Source organism: Malaclemys terrapin, chromosome 6 (genome assembly GCF_027887155.1).
Source record: "Malaclemys terrapin pileata isolate rMalTer1 chromosome 6, rMalTer1.hap1, whole genome shotgun sequence".
Lineage (NCBI taxonomy): Eukaryota > Metazoa > Chordata > Testudines > Emydidae > Malaclemys > Malaclemys terrapin.
This window is the reverse complement of record NC_071510.1, coordinates 28,517,220-28,532,427: the sequence shown is the minus strand read 5'-3', so window position 1 is coordinate 28,532,427 and position 15,208 is coordinate 28,517,220. Positions and strand designations below refer to the sequence as shown.

General features: G+C 46.1%; 1 protein-coding gene across 1 annotated transcript in view; it reads left to right on the top strand.

Moving 5' to 3' along the window:
• The first annotated feature begins 13,224 nt into the window (after nt 1–13,224).
• TTC39B (tetratricopeptide repeat domain 39B) overlaps nt 13,225–15,208 on the top strand; it is a 132,489-nt gene continuing 130,505 nt past the window's right edge. The window contains exon 1 of the mRNA XM_054033124.1: nt 13,225–13,431. Within this exon, the coding sequence (XP_053889099.1) occupies nt 13,387–13,431 (45 nt within the window). The 5' untranslated portion in view covers nt 13,225–13,386. The remainder of the gene's footprint in view (nt 13,432–15,208) is intronic.

The following is a 15,208-nucleotide window of genomic DNA, read 5'->3' as shown; positions in this document are numbered from 1 at the left end:
ATTTACCTACCAAGGCACGGTATTCATTTGGCTAAAATCATGTTTTTCCATTAAACCATTCCCTCCATAAACTTATCTAACTTAATCTTGAAACCAGACAGGTCCTTCGCCCCCACCATTTCCCTCGGAAGGCTGTTCCAATATTTCACCCCTCTGACCGTCAGAAATCTTCGTCTTATTTCAAGCCTAAACTTCCCCACAGCCAGTTCATATCCGTTCGTTCTCGTGTCCACATTAGTACTAAGCTGGAACAGTTCCTCTCTCTCCCCCTGGTATTTATCCCTCTGATATATTTAAAGAGAGCAATCATATCCCCCCTCAGCCTTCGTTTGGACAGACTAAACAACCCGAGCTCCTCTAGTCTCCTTTCATACGACAGGTTTTCCATTCCTCTGATCATTCTAGTGGCCCCTCTCTGTACCTGTTCCAGTTTGAGTTCATCTTTTTTAAACATGGGAGACCAGAACTGCACGCAGTACTCCAAATGTGGTCTCACCAGCGCCTTATACAACGGAAGCAGCACCTCCTTGTTCCTACTAGATATTCCTCGCCTAATGCAACCCAAGACCGCATTGGCTTTTTTCACCGCCACGTCACATTGTCGACTCATAGTCATCCTACGGTCTACCAAGACCCCGAGGTCTTTCTCCTCCTCTGTCACTTCTAACTGATGCGTCCCCAGCTTGTAACTAAAATTGCTGTTAGTCATCCCTAAATGCATCACCTTACACTTTTCACTATTAAATTTCATCCTATTTCTGATACTCCAATTCACAAGCTCATTCAAGTCTCCCTGCTGAATATCCCTATCCTCCTCCGAATTGGCAATGCCTCCCAGCTTTGTGTCATCCGCAAATTTTATCAGCCCACTCCTACAGTCGGTTCCGAGGTCAGTAATAAATAGATTAAATAAAATGGGTCCCAAAACCGAACCTTGAGGAACTCCACTGGTGTCCTCCCTCCAACCTGACAGTTCACCCTTCAACACGACCCTCTGCATTCTCCCCATTAACCAATTCCTTATCCACCTCTGGATTTTCATATCGATCCCCATCTTTTCCAGTTTAACCAATAATTCCTCATGCGGTACAGTATCAAACGCTTTACTGAAATCAAGGTATATTAGGTCCACTGCATTTCCCTTATCTAATAAGTCTGTTACTTTCTCGAAGAAGGAGATCAGATTGGTTTGGCATGATCTGCCCTTCATAAACCCATGTTGTAATTTGTCGCAATTGCCCTTGACCTCAAGGTCCTCAACTACTTTCTCTTTCAGAATTTTCTCCAGCACCTTGCACACTACAGATGTTAAACTAACAGGCCTGTAGTTACCCGGGTCACTTTTTTTCCCTTTCTTGAAAATTGGAACCACATTAGCTATTCTCCAGTCTAACGGAACCACCCCCGAGTTTACAGATTCATTAAAAATTTTCGCTAAGGGGCCTGCTATTTCCCGCGCCAATTCCTTCAATATTCTTGGATGAAGATCGTCCGGTCCGCCCGACTTAGCCCCATTAAGGTGTTCAAGTTTGGTTTCTACCTCGGATACGGTAATCTCCCCTCCTGTATCCCCCTCTGTCACTCTGCTAGTATTCCTAGTCCCTTCATTGGTCTCATTAAACACCGACGCAAAATATTCGTTGAGATATTGTGCCATGCCTAGATTATCCTTGATCTCCTCTCCGGCTATAGTCTTCAGCGGTCCCACTTCTTCTTTCTTTGCTTTCTTCCTATTTATATGGCTGTAGAATCTCTTACTATTGCTTTTAATTCCCCTCGCAAGGTCCAACTCTACACGGCTTTTGGCCTTTCTCACTCTATCTCTACATTCTCTGACCTCACTAAGGTAAGTTTCCTTACTGATCCCTCCCCTCTTCCACTCTTTGTACGCTTTCTGTTTTTTCCTAATCGCCCCTTTGAGACGGTTGCTCATCCAGCTCGGTCTAAATCTCTTGCTTGCTAACCTTTTTCCCTTTTTTGGGATACAGGCCTCTGACAGCTCATGCAACCTTAATTTAAAGTAATCCCCGGCCTCATCTGCCTTTAGATCCATTAATACGTTTGCCCAATCCACTTCCCTTACCAGTCCTCTTAGTTTGTTAAAATTAGCCTTTTTAAAATTATAAACCCTAGTCTTTGATTTAATTCTGTTACTCCTTCCATTTAGTTTAAACCGAATTAGCTCATGATCACTGGAGCCCAAGTTGTCCCCTACAACCACTTCCTCAATGAGGTCCTCACTACTCACCAAAACCAAATCCAAAATGGCCTCCCCCCTCATCAGTTCAGCTACCACTTGATGAAGGAATTGATCAGCAAGCACATCTAGGAACATCTGAGCCCTATTATTGCTACTAGCGTTTGTTCCCCAATCTATATCCGGGAAGTTAAAGTCCCCCATAATTACACAGTTCCTATTAGTATTTACTTCCCTAAATACATTAAATAGTTCCTTATCCATATCCTGGGTCGATCCCGGCGGTCTATAGCACACCCCAAGCACTATCCCCGGAGAGGCTCTAGTAGTTCTTTTACCCAGTGTGAGTATTGTCCAGATGGACTCTGTGTTATCTATTCCATCAATTATTATTTCTTTACAGCTTATCTCATTATTTACATACAATGCCACCCCCCCACCCTTACCTTTGTTTCGGTCTTTCCTAAACAGCGCATACCCTTCCATACCTCACACCATTTCTCCAAATTTGTCCAGATCATTTTGAATTATGACCCTGTGTTATACCAATAGAATAAAAACCAGCAGGATCTTATTAAGAGGGATAAGGCAAAGATGCCACATTTATTGTAAATATACTGATAAAGCAAAAGATAAAAATAAACAACGTTGTTTGACTACTTATTTCTTATACATACACACATACATATATATATAGAGAGAGAGAGAGAGAGAGAGAGATTCATTCACACAATCATTCATTCAAGTTCTGTATCGGTGTTATAGTTACCAGCCTAGAAGTTGCTCATGCCAAGTTACTGGCCAGGTATCTTGGTCATGAGGATGGAGCCGAGTCTGTGTCAGGTGCACCTGATGCTCCTGGAGGCTGGCAGCAGAACCAGAGACTCAAAGTCATCAGTCTTTAGAGTCCATTCTTATAGGAATTAGTTCCTATGTTAGTCTATGGGAGCTGTTTCATCCTGCTGTTGCTGACTCAATCAGCAGATGGCACATTCCTGTCCAAAGTGGCACATTCCTGGTGGCTCCACACTGTCCAAAGTTTGTGTTTCTCATCCTTCCAGGTGATGGGGTGGGTCCCAGTTTACCCTCCGGGGGTTTCTGGTCATCCACTTGACACATTCTTCAGCCGATGGATACTCCTTTTCTAGGCTGGCACCTCCCTAACCATCCATGTATATCAAGCATTCATCAGCATACATTCCATCCCTTAACCATATTTTAATTTACTGTCTCCACCACTTTCAGAGTGTGTGCTAATTTATTTGAGACTCCCGGCCCTTTAATCACAGAGGGTGGGGGTCTGTCCTAGGAGCCTTTGAATGAAGTGAAAGTCACTTAACAGCTTATAGTGTTTGTTTACATTGTATCAATTACTTCAAGAACAAAGTCAGTTAACTTGTTTGTAAGTTTTACATAGTAGTAAAATATCTTTCACAGGATAGATATAATCAATGGTTTCTACAGACAGTAGCTTACAAGTTTTAACAGAAGACCCAAGAGATTTTTGTACTTGGTGAAACTGTTGGATTTTAAAGTGTGGGGGCCAAATTATGAGGGGGTCACTGTCACTTGGGGGAATCACTGTTAGTACCTTCTTTAATATCCCTACATCCGTCCTCCAAAGCAGTTGCAATCCCTCCCAGTTTGGTATCATCTGCAAACTTAATAAGCATACTTTCTATGCCAATATCTAAGTCGTTAATGAAGATATTGAACAGAGCCAATTAGCCTTATTAACCTTACTAACCTTACTGGCCTTTTTAACCACCTGAGGACCCATAACTCCCACGGAAGATGATCATACTCGGTAATGAGTGATCACCTATCATCATCAAGTCGACAGCTGATACGCTCGCGTCGACTCCACTTGCGCTCTTCGTTCTGGTGGAGTACCGGAGTTGACGGGAGAGCGCTCAGCAGTCAATTTATCACGTCTATACTAGATGCGATAAATCGACCCCGCCGATCCGGCTGGTAGTGTAGACAAGCCCTTGGTCTAATCTGTCTCACCATCACCACAACAGTTGAAGCTGACAGGAAGATAGTTGGGGATAGAAGCAGCATGGAAGGTCTTAGAAGGTCTGAAGAGGAAAGTGGTTGTGTTTAAGAGGGAATGGAAGGGTCTCACTGTGGGGTCCCATGCGGAGCGGATAAAACACACGACCAATATGGTTGCAAGCTGAATCTGAATTCTGTTTATTACAAGCTTTCTTTTATAGTTTTTCTCAACATTACATAACCCAATTAGGCTATAATCACACATCTACGGATTGGACAAGAAGGAGAATCATGTGTTTATCACATGTATAGCCCCACACTGATTGGTTCAACCGTTCCTTACATAAGGCCATGATTTATTACCTTGTTTACCTCATCTTATATAATCCCTAGACCACCAGGGGGCCTTATATAAGGCCATGATTTATTATCTTGTTTACCTACAAGGCCATGAGCCGTTGCCTGGCAAGTGTCCCATCGTGACCCTTACCTCCTCATGGAACTTTCCATTAGGTTGGTGTAGGGATGATACATCCCCACACACAAGACACATGGGCACAAAGACACTGCTATAGGAAGGGGGTTCAAAGTTCACCGAAACTTCCATACAAAACAGACAAGTTTCACAGGTTAGCACCAGTTTAATTTGGAATTTTTGTTCAGAATCTGAAATTGCAACTAGAACTCAAAGAACAGGAGAGTTTGTGGTTCGTGAACTCCTGCCAGTTGAAGTCCCTGGTTTTGATTCATAGACATAGACGTCAACTCCGTGGGTGCTCTGGGGCTGGAGCACCCATGGAAAAAAATAGTGGGTGCTCAGCACCCACCGGCCACAGCTGTTCCCTGCCACAGCTCATCAGCTGATGGGGGAGAGCCTTGGGGAAGGGGTGGAGTGGCGGCAGGAAGGGGCGGAGCAAGGGCAGGGGTGGAGTGAGGATAGGGCCTTGGGGGAGGGAGCGGAGCAGGGGCTGGAAGGTGTGAAGGTGGAGCCTTGGGGGAAAGGGCAGAGTGGGGACAGGGCTTTGGCTGACGTGTGGGTTAAGCACACCCCCCAGGGACAAGGAAAAGTCTGCGCCTGTGTTCATAGAAACTGCAAACCAAACCTAGTGCCCCAGCACTGTTATAGTACTAATGTTTGCTGTTTGTAAGGCAAGACAATAAGTCTGTAAAAGTCAATGTTATTGTTTACATTCTGAGGGTAGAGAGGGTGCCTGTTTTGGGAAAGTGGCGCTACAAATTCTTTCCCAGTAATGTTACTTCACAGCCATTCTCCTGTGAGACTTTTACTCCTGCTTAGCCTGTAAGCAGGGCCGTCCTTACCCATACGCAAAGTACGGAGCTGCGTAGGGCACCAGGAAATTTGGGGCACCACATTTCCTGGTGCCCTGCGCAGCTGCGTGCTGCTCCACCCCCACCCCGCCCCTTACCCCAGCCCCGCCTCTTCCTGCCCCTGCCCAGCCCCAACCCCACTCCCCTGAGCTCTGCAGCAGGGCCGGAGCACTGCACTCCAAGCCAGCCCCCCAAGCCAGCTCCGTTGCCCCCGCGGAGGGCTGGGGCCCGGTCCCCCTCCCGCAGAGGTCTGGGGCCCCACCTCCCCTCCCCCATGGGGGGGCTGCATAGGGCCCCAGAATAGCTAGGGACAGCCCTGCCTGTAAGGGCCAAACCCAGGTCCCAGTACCAAGCCAGGTTAAATAGAGTTGGCACAAGGGGATGGGAGTTCCATGATAGTTGCAAGAATGAAGAAATCCCTGCATCTCCTCAAGCTACAGAAGCAGAGTGACTTTGCAACTTCTACTGCAGCTTTGGAAGTGCAGTAACCTTCATAGATGCTGCACAACCCTCCATGGCAAGAGGGTTTGGTTGGTGGATTGGGCCAGTCATGGGAACCACAAGTCCCACATCTATTCTCCTCCTCTTTGCTGCACAAGGAGCCCTGGTGAAGCACAGCTCTGGAATGTGTGTGTGTGGCGGAGGCATAGGGGAGCATGGAGGATCCCTGCACTAGCTTCCCACAGCCTGCTTCTTCTCATGGCACTTGTTCTCCTGCTTATCTGGTCTTCCATGCATCCATGGTCAAGACACTGGATTAGGCATCAGAATTATTGGGATTTTATTTCTTGCTCTGTCACAGACTTCTTGTGCGGCTTGCTCAAAGTCACTTACTGGTAACCTGTGCTTCACTTTCCTTATCTGTAAAATGGGAGTAATAATAATTCTGCTCTCAGAGGTTTTGAACCGTGGCCACTGGTTCACTACAGCAGCGTACTATGGCATTATAGCTATGCCGCTGTAGTGTTTTAAAATGGGTTAGCTAATATGTTCTATTTGACACATTTTTAAACACCATATAAAGCACATAGTGTAGACAAAGGCAATGGTGTTTGTAAACATAGTGTAGACAAAGGCAATGGTGTTGGTTGGTTGTGGTTAATCCCAGGTGAAGATTTTGTCTTTGTCTATGTAAATCCTAATTGGTGTTTACGAATCGTAGAATCATAGAATATTAGGGTTGGAAGAGACCTCAGGAGGTCATCTAGTCCAATCCTCAAAATGCTACCATGTTTCAAAACACCACTTGTGTTTCCAGTGTATGGGAAATGTTTGGGAAGACTATAGAAAGGGGCAGGTAGTGTACAAAGGAGCATGACACTAATAAAAGTTATCCAGCAGGCAACCATTAGAAAATGCAGCTGAAACGTCCTGAAATGAGTTTTACAAGCAATTTTTACTATGCTAAATCATACTTGTTTCATCAAAGAGATTCAAAAAGAGTTTCCATATCTGGTCATAAATGAATTATTGAGCAACAACAGTCTGCTCAGTCTTTTACAGAATATAGAGAAAGGCCGTCCCTTCCCCAAAATTCTTACAGTCAAAGGGCCTGATTCTGCAATTTGTACTCACATTGAGGAGCACTGACTCATGGAAGTAGTCCCACTGAAATCAATGGAATTATTTATGTGATTAAATTAATGAAGCACTATAATATAGTGAATATAAAACTCTGATACAAGGTACACGTCAGCAGAAGGTGGGTTTATCACGTTAGTGCAGTAATGTTTTTTTGAAGTGTTTAATTTCTAAATAAATATTAGTACTTTGTGTGGCTTACTAATGCTTCAGGGAAAAGAGTCTGTTTTGAGGCAAGACTTGAAAGAGGAGTTTGTAAACATCTCCAGTATTAGAAAACAAGTGAAGTCTAGGCATGAGGTGAGAGCATGGAAGAAGTCACAGAGATGAGAATGAGAAGAGGCTACAAAAGGGGTGAGTAGGCACAAAGAGCAAAGGAAAAAGAGGACTGCAAAGTTGTGCTTGATGTGAAAGGGTGGAGGAAACTGAAGAGGGAAGTGACATGGTGTATTGGGATGTACAAACCTTATATGGGGTTAGAGAGGGAAGGGGTTAATGCTCTGACAGGCGCTGTGGTTGACTCCTCCCTTTAACATCTGCTAGAAATCAATGCCTGTCCACTAGAATCAATGATCAAGAGAACAAGAAATAAGAAGGAAGGAGTAGGCTTACAAAGTGGTGGGTTAATTCTCTTATTATGCCTGGGGGGACATATATTAGGTATTTGAAAATAAAAATCTTCCTGGACGGAGAGAATCAGTGGGGCTTCCAGGAGGTAAAGGAACTTGGTAATGGGGAAGACCAGCCAGTCTCCCTAAAGCAAGGGAAAATCTAGAGATCAGTTGATTTCCCTCACGCCCCTCTCCTCCCCCCACTAGGGAACGGTATACAAGCCTAGTAAATGTGAGAGACTATTAAGACATCCCTGAGGGATTGGGCAAGTCTAGGAATGTAAGAATTTTTGTCCCTTTGAAACTGATGCCCTACTCTGTATCTAGTTTAAGGTGCTGATCTTCTGGTGATTCCCTAAGAGTACTATTTTGACAGGAGTTTTTTCCTATCTTGTTCTAAATTGAGTTTTTCTGTGGTTCCTGTTAGATGTTTCCTGATAAAGTATCTGCACATGTGGTACTCCTGTTCTTTTTGTGGGCAGTGTGATGACTAAGGCAAGCTTGCAATTTATTGGATCTAATAATAGCAATGTCTTCAAAACTTGGCTATCCTATTAAGGATTTGATCTGTTGTTCAGCATTGGGTATTGTCTTAATCTAAAGATGGGTGAGCTTGCTTCAAGGTAGTTCTAATGCACCATTTGCACTGAATGAGGGAGTTGCTGCCTTGTATACATGTAGGCCTAAGTTTTCAAATACAATTAGGGACTGGGAGTATGTCAATCTTTAGGTGACTAACCTGAGGTACTCTGAAGGAGCCCCCTTTCAAGTTCACTCAGGTTGGTTACCCAAAATCATGTACTTTTCAAAATGTAGGTTGCACAAGAACTTTGCATGCACACAAGCTGGGAATGCATGTTTGTATGGGTAAAAATGCTAGATACTGTAGAAGCTGCAATAATACTCTAACACTGAGGAGGCTCATGCTAGTCAGCACATTAATAACAGGATGTGACATTCCCAACAGTGGCACAAGAGTGTGAGTACCAACCTCAGGGAAGACTGTTTAAAAAAGCAGAACTCACAACCAATGTGGGATTTGTGCCCTGAACTTAGATTTCACCAACTGGCTGCAGCAAGTGCAAACTCCTCAGGCACTTTAACAGCCTTAACATGGAGTCACAGACAGTCCTCTTGGATACTCCAGTCCATCTTGCTGTGTAAGTGAGGGTATCTCCGTGACAGATGGCCCTTAAGACAAAGAATCACAGCAATATTCAGGTTACTCCTAGCCAGGGCCGGCTTTAGGCCAATTCCACCAATTCCCCCGAATCGGGCCCCGCGCCTAAGAGGGCCCCGCACCCAGTGGCAGGGCCGCCCAGAGTGGGGGGCAAGTGGCAGAGAATCCCTTCCCTGGCTAGAGGCGCCTTTTTAATTTTTACTCACCCAGCGGTGCTCCAGGACTTTGGCGGCACTTTGGTGGCATGTCCTTCAGTGCCGCCAAAGACCCGGAGCGAGTGAAGGAACTGCCAACAAAGTCTAGGATTGCCGCCCGGTGAGTACAAGCCCCACGTGGGTTTTTTTTACGGGTTTTTTTTTTTTTAGTCATCCCTGTGGGGGCCCTGTCAAAACTGTTCGAATCGGGCCCCACACTTCCTAAAGCCGGCCCTGCTCCTAGCCCTAAAAAGTCAGTTGTGCCTTAGATCTCACACCAAGGACAACGCTTGTAACCAATCCTATAATAAATTATATGAAGATTTATTAAATAGGAAGAGAAAATTACAGAATTATTTACAAGGCTAATGCAAGTGACTGTAGACATATGAATGAGTTATTCTTAGGATTTAAAAGGTAATGGAGGCTTTTATAATCAGCGAGTTCTGTTTGTCCTTTAGGGATAACTCAGGCTAACCAGAGCAATGAAAGCCCACCTCCCCAGAAAGCAGCCCATGGAAGCTGGGAAAAGTCAGAGCTTCTGAACCAGTAAAAAGCCAAGGATCTTTTCCCCAAAGGGAGATGGTGTAAAAGACTGAGGGGAAAAGTGTTGCTTACTCTCCCCATCTTCAGATGGGGAAAACTGGGGGGAAATGAAGGGCTCAGCCAGAGCTCTCAGCTTATCCTCAGTAAATACCAGATTCTGCTCAGGCACCCAAGACGCTGCATACTGCCTTGGAAAAATTTGCGGGACAGGAGAAAAGAAGAGAATGCTAGGCCAGAGATACTCATTGCTAGACCAGGAGCCAAGTTCTTAAGAAGAAAAGAAACAATGAGTGATCTGGGTAATGTTAAGGCATCCTCATGTGTATACTTTTAATCCTCCTTTGTGCAGAAACCCAATGGTTTTGAAGGGATCTCTATGCTTTTATTTTCTGCACCCCTCTCTTCTTTTCCAAATGGGGTAATTAAGTACTGTAATCCTAGCTACTATGTTGGCCCTTCTGTAGAGGAACTTATTCATTGGGGTGGGGGAAGGAGGGAAGGTGACCTTGTGGGATCTGGTATACTCCTTGTATTAATTACTTAGTCAGTCCTTCCTTACAGTTTTTTTCTTTTTCTTACTCCATGATAGTATTCTTACCCCATTAGGGGTGAACTATGGGCCTTCTGTGTCTAACCTTGTTTTGTTGACCCTTTAGATTGTAACCATTACTCTCATTTGAGTAAGGGGGTTACTTGGGTTTCCATTAACGCTTTCTGGAGTGAACTAACACCTGCACAGAGTTCAGTGGAGTCCCACCAAGGATGAAACAAGGCTTCTACTTGTCCATCTGTAAAAAGGGGATAAAAATTGTTTAGTTATGAGAAGTAACTAATGTAAATCCAAAAAGTACTCTGCATATGAAGTGTAACAAGTTTAGGTGGAGCTGGGAAAGGCCTATCAATTTGCACATGGTGCTGAAAAGTTTGTGTGCACTGACTCAACTGGAAGGCATGTATAGGCCTGCAAACTGCATCTATAGAGTAAAATAGCACTCTGTATTTTTCAGCTCTGTCCTACACTGCTATACTGGTATTGTTCAAAGATGGGTTTTCACTGGTAACTTGATGCAAAAGCTTTCTTGTGGAAGATTATATAAGAGCAGCTGGCAGTTTACTTATCCATCCATACTCTCACACCTGTGTATAGCTGAATCTAAGAAAAGATATCAGATTATATTTTCCTTCATGGTTAGTTAAATCCGAAAGGCCTTGGGGGATGGGGAAGGGAGAAGGAGAAGATAGCCATGCTCTCCACTGCTTATGAAAACAAAAGGTAACAGAACTCTTCGGAGCACAGCTGGCAGGGATAGGGGGTCATGCAACAGGGAAGTGCTAGTTTTAGGCTATACTTCTCTATCCACCCCTTCTCCCCCAACACTTTTTGTGAACTCTGCTTTATCTAGCTTGGGACAGGCAAGGAGCAGACAGATCTCTTCTCTCTGGGATATTGCTGTCTGCCTACTTTTGACTGCTGAGGACCTGAGCCTTCTGGGTGGTGAGTGGCTTTTCCATACATCCTCTGCTCCCATTGACGGAGGGTTGAGGGAGGTCTGCTCTTGCAGTCTGCTCTGCAGAGAGTTGCAGATGCTCAGAACATGTTGAGATTTGGCCCCTGGGGTGGGGGTGGGGATGAGTGGGGGGAGAGAGTCTACCCAAGTGGTCCTGCTAATGAACCATTTTAGATGTGGTTTTGTTAATAGCAAGCATTCAGTCATGAGACAGGCAGCAACATGAAACTCTTATTTGCCTTATGGTTATTGAACTGTAAGTTTTAAAAGCTTTTCTCTGCAATCATGAGAGCTAGAATTTTGTTTAAAAAAAGAGTCAAATTCTCATGAAATTACCTGGTTATAAGAAAATTACCAAATACTCCAAGACTCATGATTGCCAAGAGTTGACAATACTAGACTTACATGTGCACAGCCCCATAGAGTTCACTGCAAGATTGAGGTCTGAATAAGGACATTAGAATTTTGGACCATGGAAAGAGGGAGTTTTCAATCCCCCAAACCAGTAAAAAAATACTTCCATTAGTTTGTCTTTCTTCCCACCCCCCTCATATTCTAATGGAAGCAGCAGTCATTGATTTATTTTGAACAAGCATCCCAAACATTTTATCACTGGACTAGTGAATAAGTGCCTGAAAGTGAATGATCATGAGTGAAACTGACTAGTCTGTTTTAATTGTCCACAGCAGGGATCGCAGCTCCCACTGGCCACGGTTCACTGCTGCAGGCGAAGGGGGTGGTGGGAAGCAGTAGCCAGCACATCCCTCAGCCTGCGCCGCTTCCCGCAGCCCCCATTGGCTTGAGATGGCAAACCACGGCCAGTGGGAGCTGCGATTGGCTGAACTTGTGGATGCAGCAGGTAAACAAACTGGCCCGGCCTGCCAGGGGGCTTACCCTGGCGAGCCATGGTTTTTTTTTTTTTTTTTTTTTTTTTTTTTTTTAAAACGGAGATATCCTATTTCCTAGAACTGGAAGGGACCTTGAAAGGTCATCAAGTCCAGCCCCCTGCCTTCACTAGCAGGACCAAGTACTGTTTCTACCCCAGATCCCTAAGTGGCCCCCTCAGGGATTGAACTCACAACCCTAGGTTTAGCAGGCCAATGCTCAAACCACTGAGCTATCGCTCCCCCCATGTGCCAAAGGTTGCTGATCCCTGGTCCACAAGGAAGTTCCACCAGAAAACAAGGCAAACTTTAGAAATTATTTTAGTTGTAAGAGCTCCGTGTAAGCTTGAAAGCTTGTCTCTCACCAACAGAAGTTGGTCCAGTGAAAGATATTACCTCACCCAATTCTTCTTTCTAATATCATGAGAGGGATACTGCTACAACACTGCATACACTAATATGTAAACTAATTTTATCAGTATGTAAATTGCAATATGTTAACATGTTATCCCCTTCTCGAACTGCTGCTGTTTTACCTCACAGGGGACTGCTTTTTAAAATTGGCTTAAAAATAGATGATTTTGTTCAATATGGTTTATCTTTTTTTTCTCCTGACCTTTATGACCCTTTAAGATAAAGTGTGTGGTGGTGGTGGGTGGGTGTGTGCTACAACCACGACAGCCAGCAACTTCATTTTCATTTTAAAACGAAAGCTACTTGGTGTGCAGTCGGTATCTTGCCAACTGAGGCTTAAAAAACCGACCCGACTCTCAGTCCAGTGGTGATAAAATCATGCGAGTTGGCAGCGTGGCTGTAATAGCTGCAGCAGGGGACAGCGCTGCAGCACGGGGAGACGAGGCGCTCGCCTGTGGCGGCTGGCGTAGCTGTGATTTTCAGGCAGGCTGCTGCACGGGGGACGGGGGTGGCTGTCCTAGGAAAGGTGCTAGAGAATAAGCCCGACGCGGGGCTGCGGAACGCCCTTGTCCCCTAGGGGGAAAGCTCCATCAGCAGAGCAAAGTACTCAGAACAACAGCGCCCGCCTGGGGGAGGGACTTAACATGCAAACGAGGGGGCGTGTCCCAAAGGTAGGCATTAGAGGGGCCAAGTCGCAGGAGGCTGCCGGGGGTTGGATATGCAAATGAGGGGGCGGGGCACGTCCGTAGGAGCGGCTCTCTCTTCCCCTCTGGACCGGCGAAGGGTGGCCGCAGACTCCGAGCCGGCCACCGACCGCAGGGGAGGGGGCGGTTGGCAGCGCCTGGCGCGAGGGTGAAGCCGCCGCGGAGGGGCTCGGCCGGAGGGAGGCGCCGCCAGTCGGCCGTTGAGAGAAGCCGGGGGCCCCGCGCGCGGGCAGCGGGAACATGGCGAGCGCGGGCAGTTCAGCGGAGGAGGGCGCTGGCGAGGAGGTAACCCGGACGGCGAGTAGGGTTTCCCGGGGCTCCGCGCCCCCCGACCCGAGCCGGGGCTCCGGCCCCGCGCCCCCAGCCGCTGCCCCGTGCTGCTCACCGGCCGGCGGGGCGGGGACCGAGCCGGGGGCGGGCTAGCGGCCAACAGGTGGGGAGAGCAGGAAACTCGGGGAGAGCGCGGGGAGGAGGTGCCCGGAGGCGGGGGGACGCGGGGAGGCCCGCGGACATCGCCGATCCCTCTCCCCCGGGGTATCCTGGGCAGGGAAGCCCGGAGCCGGCAGCCCCACGGGGAGCGCAGGGCTGCTCCGGGACATGCCCCTGCACCAGAGGCTCCGGCTGTTAAGACGCTTGGTCTCCACCGTCCGCCTCCCTCCATCCCTGCTGCCGCTTCCCCTCTCCCCCGTTCGTCTGTTGTCTCCCCCCGGGGATGTAGCACTTCCTCCGGCTGCTCTGTAGGGCGCTGCTGGTAAACTAGGCGTCTGGGTCAGCGCCTCTGTCAGTGACCGTGGTCGGCGCTATAGAATCGCCGTCAAGCGGGAGCGTAAACCGGAGAGAGAGTCGGGGAAAGGAAACTTGATGTTGAAACTGACACTACCTGTATTTCACTGCCCCTGTCATTCTCTGTAGGCGGCTTAGAGGGACGTGGGCAAACAATACCACTTCTTTCTGAGTCACACACCTAGTTTTGTTATAAGCAGTAACTCTTCTCTTCTGATATTTTTAGGTCTGTTGACTAGTGAAACTGACTATCCAGAGTAATGATAATTTGCACAGACTTTCCTGTTCTCTGAGCATCTTCTGCTTAGCAACAGAGAGAAACATTTCAAACCAAGAAATAAATAAATGCAACAATTGGTAGGGTACTCCATAACAGCTGTAGTACCAGCTTTCAACTCTTTTATAACTTCTAGTCTGTTTACTCTTTAAAGGTGGGTACTAAGTGGGTACGAGGAGAGTGGGGATCTTCCCTATTAATCCTGAAAATTATGGCTTTCATCAGAGAGTGTTTACTAATTAAATGTTCATGCTATTTTGGGGAAAACATGAAGTATGAAAATATAAGACTAGGCATTGAAGGAGCTGTTGGAGTCTCCTGTGTCAGGACAGTGCTGGGTTGGTTTTCATTGGCTCACATTTTGAGGGCTAGAAACAACTTCAAAACAAACACAAAACGGAGGTTCTGGAGCATGGTTCTGTAACGGGGTGGATTTGGTGAGGTAGGGGGGTGGACACTGAATTCTCGCCTTGGACTTCTCTACTTTTAGCCTTTGCTTCAATTTTTTTTTGTTTCCTGTCTTGCTGTGGTTTGCACCCTGTCTCCTTGGTTCTGTTATTCTCCCTTCTTTTTCCAGTACTACTTAGGGGCTTCCTTTCTCCTCCCTGTCAGTCAGTGGTTAGCTTATGCCCTGAAGTAAGGAGGAGTTATCTTATCTTGTGTGACACTAGGTGTTCTCATCTATATAAATGTTTACCTTTTTGATTTCTGCTAAGCTCTTTGCTCCAATGGTATTTCACGACAGGCCAATTATGAGTTGTATTTTTAAACAAGCACTTTCTTCCATTAGTTTTAAACATATTGCCTTTCAATTTAATTGAATCCCCTACTCTATTCCTATGGTTTATACTGTTCTTTGGATAGCCGCCTCACTTAATCCCCTCTGAACTAAATAGTCCTAATTTTTTTCACACTCTTCAGACAGCCTCTCCATTCTTCTGATTACTTTATTTCCTGTTTCTGGACTTCTGTTTTTGCTGTATCACTTTTGAGATAATGGAA